The sequence below is a fragment of the Centroberyx gerrardi genome, chromosome 24, assembly GCF_048128805.1.
Source record: "Centroberyx gerrardi isolate f3 chromosome 24, fCenGer3.hap1.cur.20231027, whole genome shotgun sequence".
Classification (NCBI taxonomy): domain Eukaryota; kingdom Metazoa; phylum Chordata; class Actinopteri; order Beryciformes; family Berycidae; genus Centroberyx; species Centroberyx gerrardi.
The window spans coordinates 16,665,368-16,691,738 of record NC_136020.1 but is presented as its reverse complement, the minus strand read 5'-3'; the positions used below and the strand labels follow the sequence as shown (position 1 = coordinate 16,691,738).

General features: G+C 43.2%; 1 protein-coding gene across 2 annotated transcripts in view; it reads left to right on the top strand.

The window, feature by feature from the left end:
- tbc1d22a (TBC1 domain family, member 22a) overlaps positions 1 to 26,371 on the top strand; it is a 127,870-nt gene that overhangs the window by 79,165 nt on the left and 22,334 nt on the right. For both annotated transcript variants that reach the window (XM_078282084.1, XM_078282085.1), the window contains exons 12-13: positions 9,306 to 9,433; positions 24,785 to 24,880. In XM_078282084.1, the coding sequence (XP_078138210.1) occupies positions 9,306 to 9,433; positions 24,785 to 24,880 (224 nt within the window). The remainder of the gene's footprint in view (positions 1 to 9,305; positions 9,434 to 24,784; positions 24,881 to 26,371) is intronic.

Below are 26,371 nucleotides of genomic sequence, written 5' to 3'. Positions count from 1 at the left end.
GTGTGTGTGTGTGTTTGCGCATGCATTGTATCCCTGCCTGTACTTTGTGCATGTGTTTGTGAGGGTTAGCATCAGTGTGTGTATGAGACTGTGTGTGTGAGAGAGAGTGAGAAATGATATGTGTCTGAATGTGTCTGTGTGTGAGAGTGAGAGATAAATGTATGCAGACATTGTATATCTGCGTGTGTGTAGAAAGAAGTAAGGAAATAAAGAAAGAAAGTGAAAGAAAAAAAGAAAAAGAAGCAAGCCCCTCCCCACCACCTCCTCCAAACTTCACCACCAAGTAGACGCACCAGCAGAGATGCTTGGAAAATGACTCTGCATTTTAACTCTACCTTATGCGGTAAGTGCCCTGTCATCAGAGTTGGGGCACGGCCATTTTATACCTTGATACTTTGATATTACCACCACTAATGAGATCACAGATGGTCACTATCTAATGTTACAGGATTGTTTTTCGCTCTACTGTCGACACAGCGTCTACTATGGGGACAGTGACCTCATGGCCTGTCATCTCTCCTAGCATTACCGGCCATTTCAAAATGCTGCGCTGAACAAATACAGTTTTATCCAGAGCGCTGTGCATTTTGATAGGGGACAGAGGCTTGTCTTTCACAACAGGCAGGGGTTAGGGCGACTGGTAGAGGCACACCGATACCATTTTGCCACTGCTGATACCAATTCTAAGTAGTTAACTTAGTGTAGGCTGATTCTGATTCTGTTTTTTTCCCTGGTTTCTGATTGTTTTTCTGTGTGTGTTGATGTGTCTTATTTGTTTCTTTTGAGGTCTCTGATCCATTACTTTCCCTGAGCAATTTATACTTTGTCTTGGGGCCCATTGCATGATTGCAGTATAATCTAATCCTTTTTCTTGTCGTTGTTGTGTTTTTCCATTAGAGAGGACTAGCAAACTTCTGAAAAAGGCATGGCATGGTATGGGATTTTAGTATTCTATTTCAGCCTGATATCAGCTAGGTATCTGATATAGGGACATCCATAGTTGATGGGATATGTGTTAGGACAATGTGGTAGGACAGAGAAGGAGGGAGGGAAGGAGGAGAGAGGGAGGTCGGGATGTTGTTGACCTCAGCCCAGTGTTTCATTGCATTAATGTTCTCAGTACTGGGTCAGCGGGATAGGACTTTGCTGATCTGTCTATCTCTCTCCTCTCTGTCTCTCTCTCTCTCTCTCTCTCTCTCTCTCTCTCTCATTTTCTCTTTCCTTTGGATTGAAGACACCTAGCACCTCCCTTCATCTCTGTCAAATGGAGGGAAGACACACACTCAGATAGAGAGAGAGAGACAGAGAGAGAAAAAGAGTGTATAGTGTGTATCGGGCCCTGTCTGCACCCTCCCTCGCCTACCTTTCAACACAGCAGGGGAGAAAAAGAGCGAAAGAAAAAAACTGACTCTGGCACCGTGCCACCGAGCCCTCAGCCATTCTTCCACAGTGTCCTTCCTCTTCTCCTCCTCCTCCTCCTCTCCTCCTCCCCCTTCTTCCTACTCTGTAACCTTCGGCGTTTTTGTGTAGCACTGTTCCGTACTGTGAAAGGCACATTTGACGACACAGTGACACTGTTGGATACTTGGCGGATACCAGGCTAAAATAGGATGATACTAGAGAGTGTTTTCATGCTGTGTTGCTGGTAACTGTTTGTCTTCCTAGAACAAACACAATCGCCATTGTTTTTGATGATTGGTCAATTCACACCCTACCATTCACATTCATTCGAGTGTATCCATTTAGCTGTGTGGAGGAGGATCTTTGTAGTCTTTAATTGCACCCTTTTATTTTTTCCAGTGATTCAAAAAACATGTAATTCCACAACCTTCTGTGTATACATGTGTGTTAAGGCCCTGACACACCAAACCGACTTCAAAGAACCAGCGGCGACGAAGGCCGACTGTTGCATCGCCTCACGTCGCCTGCGTCTGGTCCAAAAAGTTGCACTTGAACACACCGCAAAGACTACAGCCGACGGCCAACTAGCACGTACGTTCTGCGCCTGCGTGAAGGGAAATAACTCTCCATACCTTATGTCTGATAAGAAGTTGCAAATGGCACTGGCGTTGTCAGCCCTTGGTCTTTTGGTTGTGGAAGAAGAAAGGAAGAGGCGGAGGCGAAAAATAAGGAGAAACCGCACTAAATGGGTGAAATCATGAATAACGTTACTCCAACGACAGGCTCAAGGGGCTTTCCCGAACCTGTGTCGAGAGCTGGAGATAAATGAAACCTCTGATTTTAAAAATTTCGCTCGGCTCTTTCCTGTTCAGTTCCACATGTTGAAGGAATTTATCAGTCCAATCATCCAGAGGCAAAACACCAACTACCAATCAGAGTGATCTCTCTCACCGACGGCTCCGACGCCGATTCAACATGCTCAATCGGCCGAAAAGACGCCGACAGGGTCCGACTAGTGCCGACAGTGCGGGACACACCGCAAAAACTAGGGACACCGACGCTTACCGACGGCCCGACATTGCCCGACGGCCGACCGTCGGCCTGGTGTGTCAGGGCCTTTAGTCTGTATACACAAGGGTTTACCTAACACACATAAATATATACATGCTAATAGGGGTGGATGATATGGATGAAATACATAGACGAATAGACGAATCAGATATTATTATGATTCAAGATATCACTATATTTTTCATTTTGCTTTTCTGTGGCTAGGTTGCAAGTTTTTGAGAAGTATAACCCCAAATGGTAAGACTACAGTTCTCCATTTGCAGCCTTTAAAGAAAGTATATGACCTATTTTAATTAATTCTAGCTTGAGAAGGTAAACAAGCACTGCGGCGCTTCCAGTCATGACTTAAAGGAATAGTAAGACTCAGTTACGGCTTTTGAAGTATGAATGAACTTTAATGCACACATTGTAGTGAAACATAGTTGCATCTTTAAGTTGGTAATGTTGACCCACGTAGAAAGCTTTAATGTGGGAAAGTTACACAGTGACTTTGGGTGAATTTTGCAAAACATATAGTGAAAGTTATGAATGGAAATTACACGATTTGTAGGCTGCTGTAATATATCTGTATATATTCTCCACAATCTCCCTGTGAAGATACAGTATATTGTGACAAATATCTAAATGTGACATTGTAAGATATTGATCACCCCTAATAAACACACACTACTCAAACATTTACACACACACACACACACACACAGCATGCTCAGCCCATGTCTTTGTGTGTGCCTATTTGTATGCACGTTCCCACCTTGTCCTCCATCTTGCTCATTGTCATCTCTCACAGCACATCCTAAGGGGGAGCCAAGCGTGGAGGTGAGAAGCGCTGTGTTTCCATATTGAATTTAACACTGTGAGGAGGGCTGGGGAGGAGATGACACTGCTGCCACCTTCAATCGCCAAGACCTCTATTGGCCAATATCTCCTCTCAGAATCAGAACTACTTGATTAGTCCATTCCCCATAATGTACAGGAATTTGAGTTGGTGACATTGTCGCAGAAACATATCGATAATTCACTTGCATAACAGCAAACATTCAACACTCACATCGAGTGTGAGGGGTCAGTGTAAGATATGTACACTGTCTATCTATAATAGACAGTAGAATAGACAGTAGAATAGACATGCAGTATGGTTGCAGCTGTAGAGAGGGATGTTGTGAGTCCAGCAGTGTACTGGAGCAAGGTACTGTGACGTAGTTCTACAGAGTAGGACACAGACATGGATTACACTGCAGTAAACATTAATATATGTTGATATAAAAGTTTGTGTTGGAGAAAGGCTGTTCCTCTAGGCCTAGGCTTAAAACTCTGTCATCACAGAACATTGCTTTACTCCATTTAGCACTAAGTGTAAGAGTGATTTAACATGTAGTTTGGGGGAGTCCTGGTGGATCAGTGGCCTAAGGCGCGCACCATGTAACCGTGACGCCCTGTGTTCGAATCCGGCCCAGGACCTTTGTTGCATGTCATCCCCCTCTCTCTTTGCCCCAGTCTTTCCAGTCTCTTTCCACTTTCAACTCTTTAAAATAAAGTCTAATTTAACGCAACATGGGGCCAAAAAAGACACACTGCAAATTTTGCCCCCCCCCCCCCCCCAATTAGCGTTGTCGTGTTAAGTGATGCTAGCCTCCGTTAGCTTTGCGTGACACTAGCACGTGTATCTCCTCAAAAAACAAGCCGCTTTGTCGGCACGCTTGTAATGTTTCTCTGATCTCTCTCTTTATCTCTCTCTTTTCTCTTTCTGTCTATTTGTTGCATGCAAGTGCATTAGCACAAGTTCATCAGCATGCAAATTGCCAAAAGGTGAATTTATTTATGTAAATGAGGGGACACGCTGGCAGCAGACGCTCTGAGCCTGAATTGTGTAAAAAGGCTGGTAGCTGGATTGTGAGATTAGAATGTATTATATTTATAAAAGGCAGAAAAAAGGCTCGGCAGCATCTCTACATGGCTTTCAAACAAAACGCACATATAATTTGCTTTTCTGTAGAAGCAATTGCTGTTTGAAGTGTGTATGTGTCTTTGTGTGCACGCGTGCAATTTGGTGTGTGTGTGTTTTTGCAAACTTGTCTATGTGTCTTTGTGTGCAAGCATGCCATTTGGTGTGTGTGTGTGTGTATTTGCACAGTTGTGTTTTTGTGTGCATATGCATTTTTTTGTGTGTTCCTGTGTAAATTCACACGTGCATTTGTAGCTGTATTAGAATATCTGTGTATTCATGTATTTCTTCCACGTCATTTTCGAAGTTCATATTCAGTCTAGGCTCAGGCCCACTCTGGTATCTCCAAGGTTGTGCTCCACAACCTTCAGATATCACCCCTACAGTACCCACGCACTGCACTGTTTGCCCTGCCTTCAGCAATTTTGCACTTTCCATTTATTTTACATACATTGCGCACCAAGAAAGCATTTTACGTATACATTTATTCAAAGAAATTCATAGAGATGTCTTAAGCTTCAATTGTTCTCCAAATGTTCTTTTACCAAACTCTCATGAAAACACATGAAAGTTATCATGTCATTGTTGTGCCAGCAATTTTGGCTGCTGATGGTCCCACTGCTGCTGGTGTTGATGGTTCGTTTAGAACTCTGTGTGTGCATTTGTTCTGTTTTAGTGTAAGTACTGTAGGTGTGTGTGATTGATCCCATTGTAGATTTCAAACTCTGTGTATGCATGTGTAGGAGAGGGAGAGGGAGAGAGAGAGTTTTGTATTTGTGTGTGGATTTGTTCTTTTTGTGCACTATATGTGAGTTTAATCCTGTTGTAGATTTAGAACCGTACATCTATGGATATTATATAGATATAGATACATGTGTGTATGGGACTATACATATGTATAAACATATACAGTATGTGTGTGTTCTCTATATGTATATGCCTAGCCTATATGTTTATGTGATTGAAATGTAGTGAGTCGAACTGCACTCTTGCAGTTCGACAGACTTGCTGCAAACAGACAAACAGACTGTATAAATTATCTAGCGTGAAGGGCTTGGCATTGGTCTGCTGCACGTCAGCAATAGGCAATAACACAGACAGATGCCCTAGTCAACGTTGGTGATGTTTGTACACACATGTACAGTTAGACCAAGGCAGCAGTTAACATGTCTTCCCCCATGAATGTTGCAGTCTCTCTCTGGGCCAATCAGTAGCAAATATGTCACCTTGTGGTTGTTTATTGTGTGGGAGAGGAATAATTGAAGAGGGGCCATCACTCAGCGGACTCCAGCTTTATTAAACTTGTTTATTAAACTTTTTAATTTTGACCTGTTATAGCAGAGCCGTGCTTGAGGGTGTTTGTTCTTGTGTGACGGACGGACGAATGAACGCATACCTATTGAGAGTCAACCCAACCGCAAAGACACACACACACACACACACACACACACACTCACACACACACACACACACACACAGATATAGGCGCACACACATACTATACACATAGTATACACACATAACACACAAAGACTAACAAGTACATGCACTCACACATACTGCACATACACACAGAAAGATAAAAAGCAAATTTACAAATGTATGTGTGCATGCTGTATGTGCAAACGACATTAAACACGTACACAACCACAAACACAGACTTAACAAATACAAGCACCCATACGTATTATATACAGACACACACACGTAATCAAAGAAAAGAAAATCAGAGACTAATAAATGCACGCACACATACTGTACACACAGCATAAAAGTGACAGTTAGTATGCAGAAGCTCTGGTCAGAGAAGATCAAACAGTGGTGAAAAAACAGGATCTCATTGGTTGGGATTAATATATGTTAGCTACAGTAGGATTTGTTTGAGTCTGTTTGTCCTACACTTAAGCGCTGAAGCTAAAGAGGACGCAGTGAGCAGAGGGAGCGAATTGGGTGTAGTTGACAGTGAAAGAAGCAACAAGCAACTAACAAAGACTAACTTCAAAGAAAGTAGCCGTGTTCGAACAGGCTGAGTAAGAGGGAGACGAAAAATGAGTTGAAGAGCGAAAGAAAAAAAGACAGAGTGTAACTGTAATTATGTTTTGTACGAAGGAGGGCAGGAAGTCGGGGAGAATTGGCCTCATCAGCAGAATCCTGGGAGCCGCTCACTAGTCACGGTGTGACCTCTGACCCCTCGCTGTCCACCCACTTTTCACCAGCTGTAGGCTACAGTCCGCCCAGCAGAGCTGACTAGCGAGCCGCCTGGCCCCCGTCCTAAACTTTAACCATCAGTGGGAAGAAAGGCAAGACTCATCAGTCAATCAGCGTCTATAAGAGATGTCATCCTCAACCTCCCTCAGCCCTCACAACTACACTACCCAGCATGCCGAGCACTGTGCCAGCTGGAACCCAGCCCAGAGTTAAAACTTCTCTCTTAGCACTTCTTCCCCTTTTTTCTGTTCTTTCCTTTTTTTCTCTCCTCTCCTCTCCTCTTCCCTCCTCCCCTCTCCTCTCCTCTATATGAAGTCCTCCTGACAAATGACTGTCCCTTTCACCACTCCCCCATTGTGCGCCTCTTTCTCTCTGTGTTTGGTGAAGTTGCTAATATTAGGCCGGGCGAGTTCATTAGCGTAATTTAACAGTGTCTAAAGTTGTTCCACTCTCTCCCTCTCTGTTTGGCAGCTAGCTGGGATCCGTCACCATGATGTATTCACCGTTAATGAGCTTGCCTTGTTTATGCTTTTACAGCGCCATGTGATAATTAAACTGCAGAGAGGAGCGTGAAATAATTGCTCTCTGTTTACCTCGCGCCCTGCTTATGTGTTGGTGGAGTGTGTGTAATTGTTATATGTGTATTTGTGCACTAGAAGACAGGTGTCATTCAAGTGTGTGTACTAGTGACGTGTGTGTGTGTGTTTGTGTGAAAGTGATATATAATTGTTCTTGAATATATGTCTGACATCATGTACCACCCATTGTATTACAGCTGTATGTGTGTGTATGTGAGTGTGTATGTGTGTGTTTGTCAGTCAAAGCTGATTGAGAGCAGAGTGAGTGTGAGAGTAGAGGATGCTATAGTTCCTCCCTAACTGGCTTTTCTCATAGCTGCTTCTGACAGCTCTGTAATTACAGCTCTATTATCAGGAAAAGTGTGTGTGCGCGTGTGTTGAAGTGAGAATGGGTGTCATGGGTTTGATGACTATAAAATTGGGAGTCGCACAATACTGAGTGGTATTTTTAATCTTTTGTTATGTAAAGAAGCATAAAACAAACATTTATCATGAACGTAGAAGAGAACAAAGGCAGGAAACTAAAAGAGATGAAGGCAGATTTTGTCTCAGTGTCACAGCTCCATATGCGGCAAGTTTACAACCGACATTTCGGTTATCATCCATCCGGTTAATTTGAGCAGGTGAAAACAACTTGAACTCAGGTCGCACCAAATAACCGCATTGAGACCGCCTCAAAACGTGGGTCTCAGTCCTCATCCAAGTGAACTGTAGTCTAGTTTGTTACGAGTGAGAACGTAACCCGAACCAACTACAGGATATGACCCCAAAGCTCGTGTTTATGGGTGTAAGGAGACAGATGTTGACATCTGTTAGCCAACTGTTACTCTTGCTTGGAAAGCCTAGCATAACAAAATATTCCGAGGGCAAACCACAGCATGGACTGATGCTCATATTCAGCTATTTCTTTGCTGGTAGAATTTGCTGGCATAATCGCCAGAGAAAGTAAATTACAGCAATTAGATTTGTTTTGACTCCCCCTCGCTGCCAAACCTTGTGGGATGACAGGTTACCAAAACTCTGTCCAATAAACAAGCTTGACTTTTGTTTACAAGCACTAGTAATTGGGCAGTGTGAACCTCACGAACCAATATGCAACAAAGTCAACTTTTCCACTGTGGTTCAGAAAGAAAATAAACTGTAGGTGTGATTGCACCCTAATTGAATTGATTTGATGACCCAAAATTGCATAACCAGGCAAAATTATGCCTGGTTACCCTGAAGTGCTTTGAACAGGTCTAGAGCAGAACAAGCTCTGATGATGGGGTCCAAATTAACAAAATACAGTTTTTATCTGCACTTGCCAAAAGCCAAAATGTGAAAATAAATAAAAACACACAATACAAAGTAACACACTGTAGCTTTCAAGGCCTTTGCAGACTCTGCCCAGTTTCTGAGAACCTATTGACAAAACAAAATGGTATAAATAGGATAACAAGCCTCGTTGGCTCTCTATGCCTCCTGTCCTCAGCCCTGCTCACCACTGACCCATAAACATTCCTATTCTTCACTGCCCCGGCTTGCCATTGCTGTAGAACAGTATTTAACATTCAACACACTGCCATTTTCCGTCTCGTTTTGGTGTGTGGCTTTTCTCAGACGCTCCTGATAGCTCTGTAATTACATCGCTATTATGAGGTGGAGGCTGTGTGCATGGGGGGTGTGTGGGTGTAATTGCAACGCGATTAATGGTAGCGAGTGAAGGTATGGGTGTATGGTTTGATACAACAGGAGCTGCAGTGAGGAACGAGGGAAAGATTGAGTGTGAAAGACTGAAGAAAGTTCTGGAGAAGATGTGTAAGCAAGGGATCATTTGACTGACTGATGTAACACAAGCATAATGTGTGAGGGAGAGATCTGCCTGTCTATATCTGTCTATCTATATACATCTGTAGACAGACACACACGCACACACACACTTAATTATTAAATTAATCAATAATTGTTGTGAATATAGCTACATCCCAAAGGAATTTGTTGACATCTGTATCTCCCCCATGTACTGTATATTCTTCTGTCTCTCTTTGAAAAGGTAGAAACGAGCAGTAGAATCTTAATGTGTGTGTGTGTGTGTGTGTGTGTGTGTGTGTGTTTCCCCTCAGAGTCGGTGCACCGCCACATGCAACACTACGAGGTGGAGTACCTGCAGTTTGCCTTCCGCTGGATGAACAACCTGCTGATGAGGGAGCTGCCACTACGCTGCACTATCAGACTGTGGGACACATACCAGGTACACACACACACACACACACAGACAGACATATACACATACACACATGCACACACACACAAAGCAAAACTCTGTTCCTCTGATTTTATCTGTCTATCTATCTAGCTGTCGGTGTGGGATTTTAAAAATGGGGATATTCTCTGATACTGACACTCAGTTTTTGTGTCAGTAGTGGTGCTTCCCTAATTCCTACATTATATCCCAGCCAACCCAGCGGTATAATACAACACAATACAAACGCTTTTATAAAGGCATAAAAACATGGCAGCTCTCTCTATGATTAGCCTTAATTACACAGAGCTTGTGATACGGCCCAAGTATCTGCCTCTGCCCCATCACGCAGCCATGCTACTGACAAATACACACTCTAGCTGTTCGTTTAACAGAGCCAGTGGCCTAGTTCAGCATTAGCGCAATATGTATGGAGAACGATAATGCTCTGTTGATGTATGGTGGTAATACAGGGAATATAAAAGGCAGCGCTTTTTCATAGGCTAATCTTTGTGCCGCTATGTGTCTAGTGTGGTGTTAGGAGAGCCGAGGTAATAACCTGACGCTGAAGGGGGTGAGGTAAGGTGATGGGATTTGGGTGAGAAACGGTCGTAAGGAAGGGCATAAAAAAAGAAAGGAAAGGGCGTAGTGACAGAGGAGGAGAGGTTGGAAGGAAGGAAGGAAGGAAAGATGGTTGGAATGAAAGGAGGAGTAAGAGGCGTATGAAAGAATGGATGTTAGGAAGGAGCGTGCGAATTCGAGTGTGACGGAAAGGAAAAAAAGTTCTGGAGAAGATGTGATGCGAGCGAGGGATTAGTTGATTGAGTGGTGACACACAAAGATGTGTATGTGTGAGAGGGAGCGAGATATTAATCCCCTACAAACACGTCTGGACCTGTCATTGATTCTGTTGCGCTTTGACATGTGCACACGGCTTTATAGAAGGCGGATACAGCTACGCTAGATTGTTAACCTCAGCTAGCATTGTCAATAACACTTAATGTCTGCTATTGATTCAGTATGGTGGGAGTTTGTGTGTGCGCGTGTACGTGTGTGGACAGTCCAGGGCAGAGCTAAGTACATATAATGGATTATACAGTTGATGCAGAGGTTGAGAGTGTAAGACTTGTGATCACTGTTGATTAGAGGAGGGAAGTAAAGGGGAATGGAAGTGAGCGGAGGAAGGAGAAATGAGAAGGTTAAGGCCGCGGCCACACTGATCCATTGTGTCTGTCCGTCTCTGTTCATTTCAATTCATTTTCAGTGAGAGCTGTCCGTTTTGATGGACAGAAAGTTCCACCCAGTTGAACTTTTTCTGGACGGACGGATCTGTTTAGCCAATCAGAGGCGTTCCTATGTTTGTTTTGGAAAATTAGCGGCAAACACAGAGACAACGGTACAACCAGAACAAAGATAAAACGCAGAAAGCCAGGTAAAGGTTGGGATGACTGTAGGTTTTCCAGGTCAGCCTCTTATTGAATTTATACTGTATAGTCTGTTTCTTCTTTTTCCTATGAAGTAGCTCCGTTATGAGCACAGCTTTACTGTACTTCTGCCTCGCCCACCATGTTGACGTTCCAAAACAAACCAATGGACAGAAATCTATCCGTCAATAATTCCGTCCGTCTTCTGAAGGATCAGTGTGGCCGCCGCCTAAGAGCCAAAGAAGTGAAGTGGAGAGGGATGTTGAGGGAGAAAGAGAGGAAGAGGAGAGGGAAGAGGTAAAGGGACAGGAGGAGAAGGCAACAACAGACGAGAACAGGAGGAAAGGAGCAAAGGTCGGACAGGAGAAAAGTAGAGACATAATTGAGATATGGACAAATTATAGTGTATAGTTGGAGTGCATAGTGCACAGACTTTCAACAAACCGTAACTTGAGCGAATAAATACCAAGTCAGTACTGTATGAATCTTAATGAACTCTGCCTGAACTCTGGGCAGCGAGAGATATATTGCTGCTGTCAGGTAAAAGCCACATAACTGCAATGACGGTGTTTTTCTTTTCTATTTCGCTTACTTGAATTGAAAGGTTACATGGTCATTTATGCGTCAAAGTTTCATGACCCTGGAGCCCTTTAAAACTATTACAACAAAAACCTTATAATAATTGTATGTAATGTGATACTTTATTGTAGGGTTAGGGTAGGGCAGATTTTGGCCTCTTTAGTAAAAATCTGATGTCAGCATGTCATTGTCGTCCCCCACCGAAATGATGGAAGTGAGGATAAGATTATACTCAGCAGCTTTAGAGGTGGCAGTGGAATGGAATGAAACCTGCCTCACCCTGCCTTAAGGAGCTGCTAATCCACCTATAAGAATTTCATTAGTGAGGCTTTAAATGGAGTTTTAGAGTCACACACCGGTCTAAATGCTTTCAAAGGCTTTTGCACCCTGCCAAGAATAAAATTCTGGAGGAAACACTGAATTTTGGGGGAATTTTTTGAGACATGAAATTGGTCAATTTTAAAGATATTGACTGTCAGCACAAAATATCAGCTTCTGGCAGGTTCAATCCAAAGATAACAGTATTGGCCTTGAAAAATACATATTGGTTGAACCCTACTTTATTGATCCCTGCAGGGAAATTTTATTTTCAGAGTGCTGGGTCAGCCACAGAGCTGCACTCCTGCAGCTGGTAGGGATCGCCTTGCTCAGTGACACTTCAGCAGAGTGGATGAACCCAAGTCCTCCAGTTGATGGGTGATCGCTCCACTCACTACGCCACTTTGCTGGCCTACATGGGCATCAATGAAAAAAGAAGCATTGTTTGTTTTGCCCTCCTGAGACGCCTATTTTTCGCAGATAAACAATTTTTTTTGGACCCGACAGCAGCAATATATGTTTTCATGAACTCGCCTCCTGTTCAGCCATCCCTTATAATTTCTGATAGAGAGTCATTGATTTTCAGTCCGGCGAGAGATTGGCTCTAAATCATGAAGACAAACTCTACTTAGGCTCTCCCCCATTAAAGAGTTTCTGCCCTCTGCAATTTTTGGCTGACCCACTGCCAGCCATCAGGAGAGACAGCCAGAGAGACGGCCATATCTAGAAGTGTGGAGCGCGATAAAAATGTCTAACTTCCTGCAGCTGTTTTATCTTCTTAGAGAGTGGAATGGCAGAGAGTACGTATATATATATATTTTTTTTTTTGTTTGGCTGAGGACAAGACTTCCCTGTTCACACCCTGGCAGGTTGTCTGACACCTTGTCTTGGATGGATTCCTAGTGTTTTAGTTTTTTCTTGATGGCTGGATGGATGGGTGGATGATGGCTGGATGGATGGGTGGATGATGGCTGGATGGATGAAGTGAGAGTTGGTGGATAAGTGAGGGAGGGAGGGACTGATGGAGAGTGAGGAAATGTTGGTGCATAAATGTTTCTACCTATCTGGACAGGACAAGTGAGGGGAATTACATTAGACCCAGAGTGGATGACCTGTACCACCTCTCTCTCTCTCTCTCTCTCTCACACACTCTCTCTTTCTCACTCTCACTCTCTCTCTCTGTCTCTCTCTCTCTCACACACACTCACACACACACACACACACACACACACACACACACACACGTACGTACATCACCATACTTTGGATTAACCTAGTTGAATGAAGTGAATAATTCAATAATTGGATGCCTGTTGAATAAAAGCCTGTGGCTATTGATACATTTGATGGGGCAGTGTGCTACAGCAGTAGGGCTGCACGATATTGGAAAAAACTGACATTGCAATATTTTTTTCTTCTGCGATATATACTGCAATATGAAAAAATACAGGAATTTTCACCAAATGACTTGAATAGCTCTATCAAGCCTTGCCCCTTTAAGAAGGTGGCCTTGTGGGTAACCTGCGCGGGTGACGTACTAGGAAGTGAGTGTGTTTTTAGCTTAGCCGCAGCCAGAGTGAGTTGCAGGATGCTAAGTGAGTAAAGTTACCATAGTTAGCGGGAAAAGAGCTTAAAACGTCACCGAGAGGCCGTGCATTATGTTCGCTGCTGTACCGAAATAAAGTGCCAGTTCTCCACTGCAGAGTTGCTCCGGACTCTTAGTAAAAAGCTTGTTACCAGCTACGAGCCAGGCTAAGCTAAAATAGGCTAGCACAACACCAGAGGCTTCCCAACTACGGTTCGGAGCCGCGAAAGCTGGAAAGGTAACATATGCTACTCTTATAACAAACCCTTAAATCGGAGTAAATTATGTTATATCAGACAGACTTCTCTTGTAGATTAGTCATGGAAAATGAGAACCGTGTGAGTTTTCCTTTTGTATCAAGCAGCAAAAAAGTTGTAGCATGACGTGTTTGAGTTAATTTGCCTTACTTGACATCGCACGTCCTGCGATGTGACTATTGCGCATGCGCACATCGCGATGACGATGCTGAAACGATATATCGTGCAGCCCTAAGGCAGCCTCGATTGTACATGGTGTCCATAGTAACAAGCACTTTCTTTCTAACATGCATTAAAGGAAGTTACAGGGAACAATCCTGTCGAGCTGCAGAGACAAAAAAGAAGCTTTTATGGTAATGGAAAGAGGTTGGCTATAATCAGTGAAAAGTTACGCAACTGATCTATTATGCTACCAAAGGAAGGGAGCAAAAATGTAAAAAAGAAAGACAGCATATTTGTTTTTGCATGTGAATGCACACACTGATCATGGGCATGTATTGTACAATAGGATGTGATCAAAGGAAGACCAAATCAATAAGATATCAATCAAATATAGTGTTGGCCGCTGATGTGGTCCTGATATCAGTTGGTGCTGCTGACAGAACGTGGAAAACTGACACAGCGATATTGGTTATGCTTACTCTGCACTTTTTGCCTAGACTTGAATATAAGGGGTATTTTAGGAGGATGTGTGTTGAGTTGGGACACAAGTCGTGGCCTTGCCTACATCCCAAACAGAACCTGTAATAGCATCATATGAGAAGTAGATTAGTGGGCTGTATGGATAGAAGAATATGGCACACATATGGACAAAGAGGGTTTAAAGGAGGACCCAGATGAAATGGCATTGCAGCCAAATATAATGACATATATTGACTTGACATTGCATATAATTGAGTAAGGATCAAGAATAGGATGGATTCAGCATTTGTAATCAACAGATTCTGATGAACAGGATTAATTGTTTAGCAACCAAACAACTACGTTTTCACAAAAATACCTGTAATTGAGCAATACACAACACACACAAACATAATTCAGTGACCACCTCAAATGTAAGCCTACATAAGAAACAGTGGATGAATGATTAAAGTGTGTTTTTGCTTTGTTGTGACTTGACAGCGACCCAGGTACACAATGTACTTGTAATCCATCCTCTAAATATTTGATGCTTTACAACCTAGTTTGGATGGCAGCACCAGCACCCCCACCCACCCCAATACACACACTACACACACACACATACACACCTTTTTTGGCAGGCTCTGTCACAGTCCCTCACCTCCACTCCTACCCTGGTAGGGGAATTAGGCCACTTCCACTCATGAATCTTTCAGTAGACTAGACAGCAAAGCACAAAGCTGTTCTTGTCTGTTCTATTCTGCTCTCTTCCATTGTCCTTTTTTTACTTCCCTTCTTTTCTCTTCTCTTTTTCACTGCACTTCTGTTCTCTTCTGCTCTGCTCTATTTTCCTCCCCTATCCTTTCCACCCATATTATTCTCTTTCTATCTCTTCTCTTGCCTTCCTCCCTCTTCTCTTCTCTTCTCTTCTCTTCTCTTCTCTTCTCTTCTTCTCTCCCTTGCTGTCCTTTCTTCACCTCCATGTCTTTGCCCCCTCCCCTCACCTCCTCCTCCTCTCACACTCCCTCAAATCAAGTGTTGCGAAAGACAGTCCATATTACAGAACCACACTCTCACATATAGGTGGAGCCAAGATTCTTTCTGCTCGCAGTGATTTGATGTGCTTCACAAAAGACCCATCACACTTGAGCTACCATTTCTATCAAGCTGCGTCCTTGGGAGCACGTCAACACTTTGCCGAGCTTTAGCTCAAGTGACGATGCTCTCGAATTAAGAGAGCTTGCGTTAATAGGTTGTCCTTGGTTAGGATTGTTTACAAGCTATTATGTTGTTTGTAAGCATGTGTCCCTACACTCGAGTGTAGTCGTGAGTGTTTGAGCTCACCTCGTGCTTTACCCGACCTTAGATCTGACGCATTGACATTTGCCGTCTGGTGGATGCTTTGAATGCGGTGTTGGCTCAATGCTCCATCCGCTGAGCTGTGCAAGGGCACATTGGCTACGTACACACTGCAGCTAAATACAGTTGTCACTCCTCATTGGAGTGCTTAATCCTGTGAAGTTCACATACAATTTGATTATTAAGGAGAGTGACAACCACATTCTACAACCGCACTCACTACCTGAAAAGTTCAGGTATAGATTTTTAGAATTTGAGTGCGGATGCGGTTAGTCTGCATAGTATGTACCGGAAGTGAACTGGACAACTGGTTATTAAGTAAGGCTGGTTATTAAGTAAGGCATGACGCTCCTTAGGTTGCGTAACATTCCCTCCTCCCTTCTTAGTCATTTGAAAAAATGGCGGATGGTAAAGGATTGTTGTTGTCGGAGCGGGAGATTAATTTGTTAATAAGTATATGGGTGGAAGAGGGAAGACAAAATGAGTGGTACCAGAAGAACCCAGAGGATGTTTGAAATTATTTCTGAAAAACTAGGCCTATGTGCTGAGAGTGTCCAACGCAATGCAGAATAATGCAGAATAGTGATGAAGTCTCTGAAAACCACTTAAAAGTATCAAGTTCATGAGGTGGAGAATACAAGGAGAGAATACAACGCTGCTGTTGTTGGCACTTTATTGAGATGTTATGGATACATTTACGCCTCGGGTTGCTGGTGTTACTGGTGTCAAGTAAATTGAAAACACAGGCAATGGTAGCCACCGTGTTGGTCTGAAGTAAAGATTCATTCAGCCACGCATTCATTCTCATTCATAAATTTGGTTGTCACTACCAAATTCTGGCAGTGTATACATAGCTTTTGAGTCAGACAAGATTTCTTAGGATTTTGCCTTTCTATTCTCCAAAATGAGCAGTTCTTCAAAATTATGGCTAGGTTTTGCCCTTCAAAAAAGCCCTCAAAGGATTTCAGGCACTGCAATTTTCACAAATAACCATTTTTTTCTGCATTTAATGTCTAACCAAACCGGGTTTCAGCAGATTGTTGCAGCTATTACTCTTGATGTTTGTCGGTCTTAACACTTTTCTGACAAATAACAGAGAACAATGATTCACTGCAAAAACAGAGAGATATTGGTCTTGTAGGGATAAACAACCTAGTGTGTTTGGCTTTCACACAAATGCAACAGAACAGACAGAAAGACCTTGCCCTTTGCCATCCAGCCTGTGTGTGTGTGTGCGCGTGCGTGTGTGTGTTTTCCAGGGGAGGTTTTTAACCTGAGTGTTGTAATGCCTCCACTGTGGTCGTCTCTCTGCGGTGTGGCCATCTGTTCAGTAGCCTGATCCAGCACAGGATAGCTCTTCCTGTCTCTCTCTCTGTATCTCTCTCATTCCCTGTCTCTCTCTTTGTCTATCTTTCTCTGTCTCTTTCTCATGTCTCTCTTTATCACATTCTCTGCCATTCTCTCTCTTATTGTTGCTGTCTCTCATTATCTCTCTCTTTTGTTTCTCTTTTTTCTTATATCTATCTCTTTCTCTCTGTCTATTCATTTTGCCCTCTGTTTCTCTCTCTCTCTCTCCTCTCTCTCTTTCTCTCTCCCCCCTCTCTCTGCCTCTCTCTCTCTCTCTGTGTCTCTCCCCTTCTCTGTTTTTCTATTTGTCACTCTATCGATCTCAAGAAGAGGAGGAGAGGGAGAAAGAGAGAGAGAGATGAGGAGGGATGATTTAGAGCGAAACACACACAGACACAGACACACACACACACACAATCCCCCCAGACAGACAGACAGACAGGGACCAAATTATCCCTGTTGCGTGGAGCATGAAATTAGCAAGTAGCTCAGTGTGGCAGCATTAGCATGGCTGTTAAAGGGATACTGTGACATTTTCGGTCTCTGGCCGTTCATTCACTTCATCAGCCACTTGTCAAAAGTAGGATAAAAAACGGACTTATTTCATATAAGCGGTTGAATTTACCAAGAGAGGGGCTGTTAGCCTTGTTGGTGACCCTTATTGAAACCATACTGTAAGATACGGTGAATTTTATTGATCCCTATGGGGAAACCTGGTCATTACAGCAACAAAGACTAGAAGATTATCAAAGATTAGGAGCTTGGAAAACAAATAGCGAAAAAAGGTAATGAAGGAAATAAATACAATTCTATTCAAATGAAAGATAGTGACTCTAGGATGCTGATAAAAGGTTAATTGTTTGTCCATGCTGGCTAGACTAAAGTCCCCACTCAAATGGCTATTCACATATTGACATAGTTTAACAGATTTCTCGCTGTCTAAACATGAAACCAATAATTCAGTGTCAAGTGTAAAAGCATATTTGCAGAATACGTGGCAGCTAACCACACTTGAAGTGAAGTGAAATAACCTGGAGGTCTTGTGGTGTGCTCTTGGGTGCCCCACCCCTCTGACCCCTCTGATGAAATGCGTACACGTATATGTGTCTTAGAGGGATATGTAAAGATTCTTAAACAAATTCTTATATCCACTCTTCCTAACACACCAACAATTAAAATATTGCATGCCTCAGTATCTCTTTAAGGAGCAGAATCATTCTTCCCTTGACAACAGGGCTATTACCGCCATAGAGATGTACGATAGGGAGGAAATAACTGTTGTTGCAGTTGGAGAAACCTGCAGCCATAGTACTTAGGTAAGCCACTCTCAGAACATGAATTTCTTTGACAGTCAGTATTGTTTAATCAAAAGCAGAATGCTTCCTCTAAAGTAAAACAAAGAGAGAAATGCGCTAACAGTTCTAAATGCAGCACTTAATTCAGACCTTTATATCTTTCAGCCCTTTATGTCAAAGTCAGTTATTGAACCACACAAGGGATGCATGCACTCCAGATATTGCATTTAATCTTATGCGACCTTGTAACATTAAATATGAAGAACACTTACCTGCCAACTGGATAACTTAAGATCAGGGTTAGTACAGTACAGGGTTTCAGGTTGGTGTGTGTGTGTGTGTGTGTGTGTGTGTGTGTGTGTGTGTGAGTGAGAGAGAGAGAGAGCGAGAGAGAGAGAGAACAAGAGACATTGTGTCACTGTCCCGGAGGGGGAGGGGGGGTAACCCTTGTCCCTTTCCTGCCTCCCTATCTGCTGTCTGTCGTAATGGTTGGCCCTGTGGTCACTCCAAACAATAAGACAGGCCTCTGTAGACAGGACCTGGGTCACACACACACACACACGCACACTCTTACTCTCACACACTCCCTCACACAAATTCACTCTGTCTGTCTCTCTCTCACACACACTCACACACAACCTGGTGCAGGCATCAATATTTCATCCTCTCCTCTCTCAATAAAGGCTCACCTCTCCATAGCTGCTCCCTCTATCTCTCTACCGCTCTGTCTGTCTCCTCTCCCTTCATCCTTTCTATATATATCTTTCTACTTCACCTCTTCTTCACCCCTCTCTTTCCATCCCTCTCTTCCCTTGCAGTGATTACTCTCACTTCACCTCATTTTTTTTTTTCTATCTCTCTGTCTCTCCTTACCTCAGCGTGTTTCTCTCTTTCAACCCTGATGAAGTCTGTCTGTTCTGTTGTGGTCAGTTGTGGGTGTTGGTCTGTTGTAGTTTTGAGACTGCAGGCCCTTGGAGGAGCACATAGTCCTGACCCCGCATTCACACTGCGAGCAACTTAGTTGATCTATTCTGACAGATTGTGGGTGGTACGAGAGGCTTCGACTGCCTCTATGTAGTGGTTTCATGCAGTTACAAAGTTTTGAACAGGCAAATCATGTTTTTTGTGGCTGTAGTATTGCCTTTAATAACATGACATAATTTTGATGAGTTAACATAGCTAGCTAGCAAGCTCTACTTAAGTAGAGCAAATTGGAAATAAGCAAACAAAAAGAACAACAATAACTCTACAGAGCTTACCATCGACCCCAGTGATGAATGTTACCGTTCTCCAAGAATTGCTTTTGTTTCTTCCTGGCCGAACTTCCCTGGTCGCTCAGCTCTATAGAAAATGAATGGATTTTCGGGGACTTGCTGATTGTGTTGCTCGCAATGTGAACATGGGGTTACTGGCATGAGAGACACCTGGGACACAGATGTACACTTGCGCATCTCCACACTAGGGCTGCACAATTATCAAATCGCCGGTGGAAATCCAGGTTTTTTTGCCAGTTTTTTGACAATTTAAATTACCTTGATCTTTGGTAATTTAAAATGTAGCCTGGAGCAAGACACTCGGATGGGGAAGCACACTCAGGGAGTAGAATTATGCTCAAGTTGATTTAAAATGTATTTAGTGCCAGAAGAGAAGGTAGCCTAAACACAGCCAACAATTCCCAGAGCCTTCCTCAGGCTGTAGTGGTTTTGTCCCTGCGTGTGCTTCCTCATTTGAGTGACTTGTGCTACCGTTTTCTATTGGGAATGCGCCACAACCTGATACTTGTTCATCAGCTTTTTTTTCTTCACTGTGAAGTTTCATACTATGATATAGATGTAAAAATGTCCTTTCTTTGCGCTTTTAAAATCTACGTTTCAGTTGAAGTTATGTGTACACCGCACACTATCCCACAAATACATGGGTAATTAGATGTATATGTGATGAAGATTGGTTGCCAGGATGATGGAAACAATCGCCCAACCCTAACACACACACACACACACACACACACACACAGACACACAGACAGAGACAGAGAAGAGTAGCTGTAAAACCACCACGAGAGCGCCAGTAGTTCATCACAGACTGTCTGCCTAATTGTTACATCAGCTTAAAACCGCTCGTTCATCATCTTGCATCACTCCACAACACCTTCACCTTTCCACCTTGTCTGAAGTTTGTTCGTCAGAGTCTCGAGTTAGTCCCACGTCAAGACAGTTTGTTTTGGGGGGATGAGACATTTTGACTAGTCAGACAGCCAACGCAGCACTTTAGAGACACTGTGACATTGCAATGCTCTTTCTCGCTCTCTAGCTCCCTCTGATTATCTCTATCTCTCTCTCTCTCTCACTCCCTGTGCCACGTTCTGTCTCACTCTCTCGCTCTTTCCCTCCTCCTCCTCCCTCACCTCTCGTTCTTGCTCTCTGCTCTCTTTCTCTCTCACCCTTTCCCTCTTTCTCTCTCACGTATTCCCACCCCCACCCCTTACCACCTCTTCCCCTCTCCCCCCTTCGACTCCTCCACCCCCCACCTCACCCCATCTCCCTCTCCCTCTCTCTCTTCTCCTTTGATCAGTAGCGCTTGTCAGTCAGCGTCTCGCCTGTCTCTGCCAATATGGCTGCCCTGACACAAGGGGGGTGGAGGACCAAGCATAACAATGGAGGCGGAGGAGAGAGGGAGAAACAAGTTTGACGGAGTCACCTTGACTCTCATGACAAACTTTATTTTGCGAATCATAATTATCAGAAGGCCTTGAGCTGAAGCAGCAGCAGTGGATGGATGGGGCGGCAGAGAGAGAGAGAGAGAGATAGAGTGTCAGAGAGAGAAATGGGTGGTGGAAATAGGCAAAGAGAAAAAGTGCCGGGTGAGAGAGAGAGAGAGAGATGGGTGATGAGTAAGGCTGCCACTATTGGATATTTTCATTTTCGAATAACATATCGACTCTTACATCAAATATCTAACCCTAACCCTATTAAAAATTCAAATAATCTATAATCAAGATCAATCTTTTTTTTTTTTTATTTTCAGTGGGATAAAGTTTAGTAAAAGTTCAAAACGTCACTTTTTTGACCAACATACAGAAGTTTAAAGCAAAATAATTAAGCCTTTAAAAAAAAATCAAACATGCATATCTTGAATGAATGTAACCGTTCAGTAGATCATATTGACATAATCTCAATTTAAACTATGGATGCAGTGGCAGGTGGGGGAACCCTGTTTAGGGTAAAATACATAATTGGTGGGCGGGGGGGTCAGAAAAAAATAGTAATTTAAAACAAATTTCCTGCATTTCTACGCCACCTAACCTCTTGGATTAAGTCAAGAAACAGCAACCAACAGTAATTATGTTATATTACTAGATTTCAGCATTGAGGTGCTTACATTCATGATTTTGCACAGGCATACTAACCTAAAAACCTATTATTGGGAATCGCAAGAAAGTTTCAGAGCGACAGAGACACAGAGCGTCCCCGTAACCATAGTAACTCACTCTCACTCCTGCCTGCGTGCGCACGGCGCGAGAAGAGAGGGAGAGACGCAGAAGAGCCGCGGACTGAGATTACTCTGAGAACCATGCATGGGAATACATTACAATATAATAGATTTGTGTATATTTCTCGCTATTCAGATGGTCTGAATAACTCTCTGCTGCACGGTGCTGCTCTGTCTCGTCTGTCCGTGCGCTGTCAGTGTCCTCTTCGTGCCGCGACGTTATCAGTTATGTCAGTTAGTTAGAATTTGTTTTTCACTGCGTGAGAAAATGGACTTGCGTGAGAGCGTGTGAAAAATGTCAATTGCGTGAGTCTCACGGTCAATGCGTGAGAGTTGGCAGCCCTGTGAACTCGCTTGACATTATTATGTATGAAACTGCCAATTTTTTTACTTATTAATCGAAGGTGCCGGAACGCCGTTCCGGATCGTTCCGGCCCACTTTAACCCCTGATCATGCATGTGATTGAACTGTGCTAAGACTGCACATTTTGTTCTTTTTTGTGATTTTTTCATTTTTTTTCAGCTGCCAGAAACATACTGGAATGAGCAGGGGAGTGGATCATATATACCATCATTAGTTAGGCTACCATTCTTGCCAAGTTAATGGCGGATCGCCCATTTAAGCGATTGTTGGCAAATCAAAAACAGAAGCTGTTTTCTGATAAAGAAAAATCGCTTTCAGATTTATCGAATATTCCTTGCAGCCCTAGTGATGAGAAACAGAGAGTGAGAGATGGTTGATAGACATTTGATGAACGAGACTGAAGTAGTTGACAGATTGTGAGTGCAGAGGATAGAGGGAGAGGGTGATTGAGGGAGAAGGAGGGAGGGGTTGAAAGAGAAGTGGACTGGATTTTTAGGGACAAAGAGTTTCTCAGTCCCCAAAAGTTCACTGGTGTACTCACACATGCAGTCATACACACACACAAACACACACAAACACATAGAAGAAAGGAAATTAAAAGTGTGTGAATCTTTGGGGACTGAACACTGTTCCCAAATGCCAGTCAAATACTGTCTCATCTCTCCCTTTATGTGTGTGTGTGTGTGTATGTGTGTGTGTGTGTGTGTGTGTGTGTGTGTGTGTCAGTTGTTGCGATTGGAGCTGCAAGGTTAGACTAACAAGCCAATCACCTGCCAGTTTACAAGTTGCACCGCTTTACGCTTCACTGTTCACAAACACCCCTCCCTTTTTCCTCTCTCTCTGTTCTCTCTCTTTCTCTCACTCACTTCCTCTATCTCTCTCCCTGTGTCTCTCTCTCTCTCTCTCACACACACACACACACACTCTCTCTGTTGGTTTAAGTGAGTGAAAGGTAAAGAAAGGAAGAAGGAGGCACATGGCAAAAGCAGAGGGAGGGCCATTCCATCCAGAAAGACTGAGACTAAGAGAGAAACAACTACTCAATGAGGAAGGGGACCTGATCTTTTTTCATTTATTGCTACCATCAATCTCTCTGTCTATATCTGTCTACCATCTTCCTTCCTTCCTTCCTAGCTACCTTCCCTCCTTCCATTGTCACAGCAGAATGGCAGCTACTGTAACTTCGTAGAGAGTTGATGCTAGGCCTCACTCAATACACAAATAGACGCCATGGTTAGAGAGATGTCCTTGATTGATGGTTGCTGGTTCAAATATGCCGACAAGCTGGGAATGAGTAATGCTACTTCAATCCTATTCCTGTACATTTGGAGCCTAGTAGGAACTAAACATGGCTAAAATCTTGGAATGTGTTTCTATCCTTAGGCTATTTACTATCTAGCCTCACCTGTGCCAAAGGGACTACAGGGTAGAATTTAGAAATTGAAGACTATTTGAGTGTGTGTGTGTGTGTGTGTGTGTGTGTGTGTGTGTGTGTGTGTGTGTGTGTGTGTGTGTGTGTGTGTGTGTGTGTGTGTGTGTGTGTGTGTGTTCCCCAAAACCCAAGTGTATTCACTGAAGCCAGGGTAGTGAAATTTCTGTGCGGTAGAATGCAGCATTGCCTCCTTACCACCACATACTATCAAAGTAGACACATCAGAGAGCACACTTGGAGAATTATTCATGAATTCACGCTGCTACTGTATGTGTGTGTGTGTGTGTGTGTGTGTGTGTGTGTGTGTATATGTGTGTGTGTGTGTGTGTGTGTTTGTGTATGTGTGTGTGTGTGTGTGCAGAGGCATGTATGAGTTAGACCATCCGTGTATATCTGTCTGGATGCCTGTTGGGGAGTACAGTTAGTACAGTGTGGAGTGCAATTCCACACTTGTTTCCATGAATTTAAGCTAAAATAACATATGTGGGTAACCCAACACCCCAGACAGGCATGTCAGAATGCATTCACCAAAGCTCACACATTAACATGCACTCTTGACACTCGTGTCCCACCTCTGAGGGGCATGTACTTCTAAGTCGCCTTCAGTCAGTTGCATTTAAAGGCCCTGGTATCCTCCCTAAGACAGGGCTCTGGAGAAGAAAGAATAGAGCGAGGAACGTCTCATCTTTTGTCTTTCTCCCTCTTTAATTCCCTCGCTCATTTCCAAGTCGTAAAAAAAAGCGAGACGGGATACGTAACGAGGGGCTGAAATAAAAGCTGTGCAAAGAAGAGGGGATTTGTGTCTTTATTTCTTTCTTTCTCTCTCTTGCGCTCGGCAAATGTAAATTTTTGGATTGTGACAGACAAATGTTTTATATTCTGTCCCCCCCTCCCTTTTTATGTATGCGACAGACTGAATGCCTCATGTGAAAATGGTTGTAAATCTTTCTCAAACTGAAATGTGATGAAAGGGGGAAGCTATTTGAGGTGATTTGAACGTATTGAGATGCCTGCCTTGCAAAGTAGGTCGTTAATGGTTCTTCATTACCAAGTTTTACTTGGAACTGGATCCTTAAGCTTATTTGTACGATATAAGATGACTGTGTCAAAGTATCATTTGTTTCATGGTTGTAAAATGCTTCACCTTGCATCCCAGGTGTAAATCACTTCCTGATTAGATGGCTAGAGTGAAAATCAGCAGGGCTGTGGAACCAGGATTGAGAACCACTGTGTTAAATGATTTGCTCTCTCTCTCTCTCTTCCTCTCTCCCCCTCTCTCTCTCTCTGTAGGCTGAGCCAGAGGGTTTCTCCCATTTCCACCTGTATGTGTGTGCGGCCTTCCTGGTGCGGTGGAGAAAAGAGATTCTGGAGGAGAGGGATTTCCAGGTAATGCACACACACAGACACAGGGGGCATCACACACCTTTATTTGTCTACTTACACAGACTGTACATACAATATACACTCACACACACACATATAAACACATACATATACACACAACATGCATGCATACCCAGCTGATGATGTTGATATACAGTACATAGCCTTCACACGCAGGATGCATGTGAACACACATACACACACACACACTGCGTCCCTCTCCATTACCTCTCTGGTCATTAACTGTGAGGATCAGAGGTGGTTGTGACTGCATTAGTAGATGACAGTAGACAGCTGCTGGAAGGTGACTTTGGTAGCCGGCTCACTGGGGGACCTGGCCTCTTACAGTAGCAGCACAGTCTAATATCAACACATACAAACATCTGCTTTATTCTGTTCTCTTCTCTTCTTTTTTGTCTTCTTTCCTCTTCCCTCCCCTTAACTTTTCCTCTCATCTTCCTTTTTTTCTCTATTCTGTTCTCTGGTCTTTTCTGTATTCTCTTCCCTCTTGTTCTCTACTTTTCTCATGTTTTCTTTTGTATTCTCTCTTTTTGAAGTAATGTGGTTATTAGGCTTTAAAATTACCACATACAAAACCATACAACAACCGACATGGAAGTTAAATTACCGACTGGCATGGCTTATGATTTTGAAGGAGTAAAGACAGCATCAGTGTCATCAACAGTGGTGTGTATTGACATATCAGGGTTAGACAAGAATATTAAAACATCATCAGCATAAAGGGTTATTTTATGCTGTTATCACCAATGAGTGACCCTTCTTTAGAGGGCACTGTCTTAATAGCCTATGCTAATGGCTCGACAGCCAGCAAGCGTCGGTGACAGGAGGCACCCTTGTCTTGTCCCTCTGTGTAACGAGAAGCTTTCTGATCTAAACCCATTAGTAAGCACTGCGGCTCTATGTTGTTTTTTTTCTCCGTCCAGAGAAAGCACCAGCTGCTGAAAAGTCTGAATAACCTTAAGAACTCGTCTTACATTATTATATGAATTACGACCCTTTATGAAGCCAGTTTGGTCTAACAATCAGGGACAGTATGTTCTCTATTTGGGAGGCTAGAATATTGTCAAGCAACTTTTGGTCTTCTTTCAGGAGATAGTCTCCATAGTCTCCACATCTCCATAGTCTATAGGATGACTATGACTGTGTACATTTACCCTTCTTCAGGATAAGAGCTTCCCTTAAAGTTACAAGGCAACCATCACTTGAAAATGAACGGTTGAACATATTTAGCATAGGCTCAAGTAACAAATTCTGAAACTCTTTGTAAAACTCATTACAGAATCTATCTGGCCCTGGGGGCTTTACCACCCTGCAATCTAGAGATAGCTTCCACTAACTCCTCCCCAGTAATAGGGGCATTAAGGAGTGTTTTCTGTTGCTCCGATATGGTTGGCAGCTCAATTCTGAGAAAAAATCCTCCATTAATGCAACTGCATCATTTGATTGTTCTAAATTACTAAATTGACGAAGAAC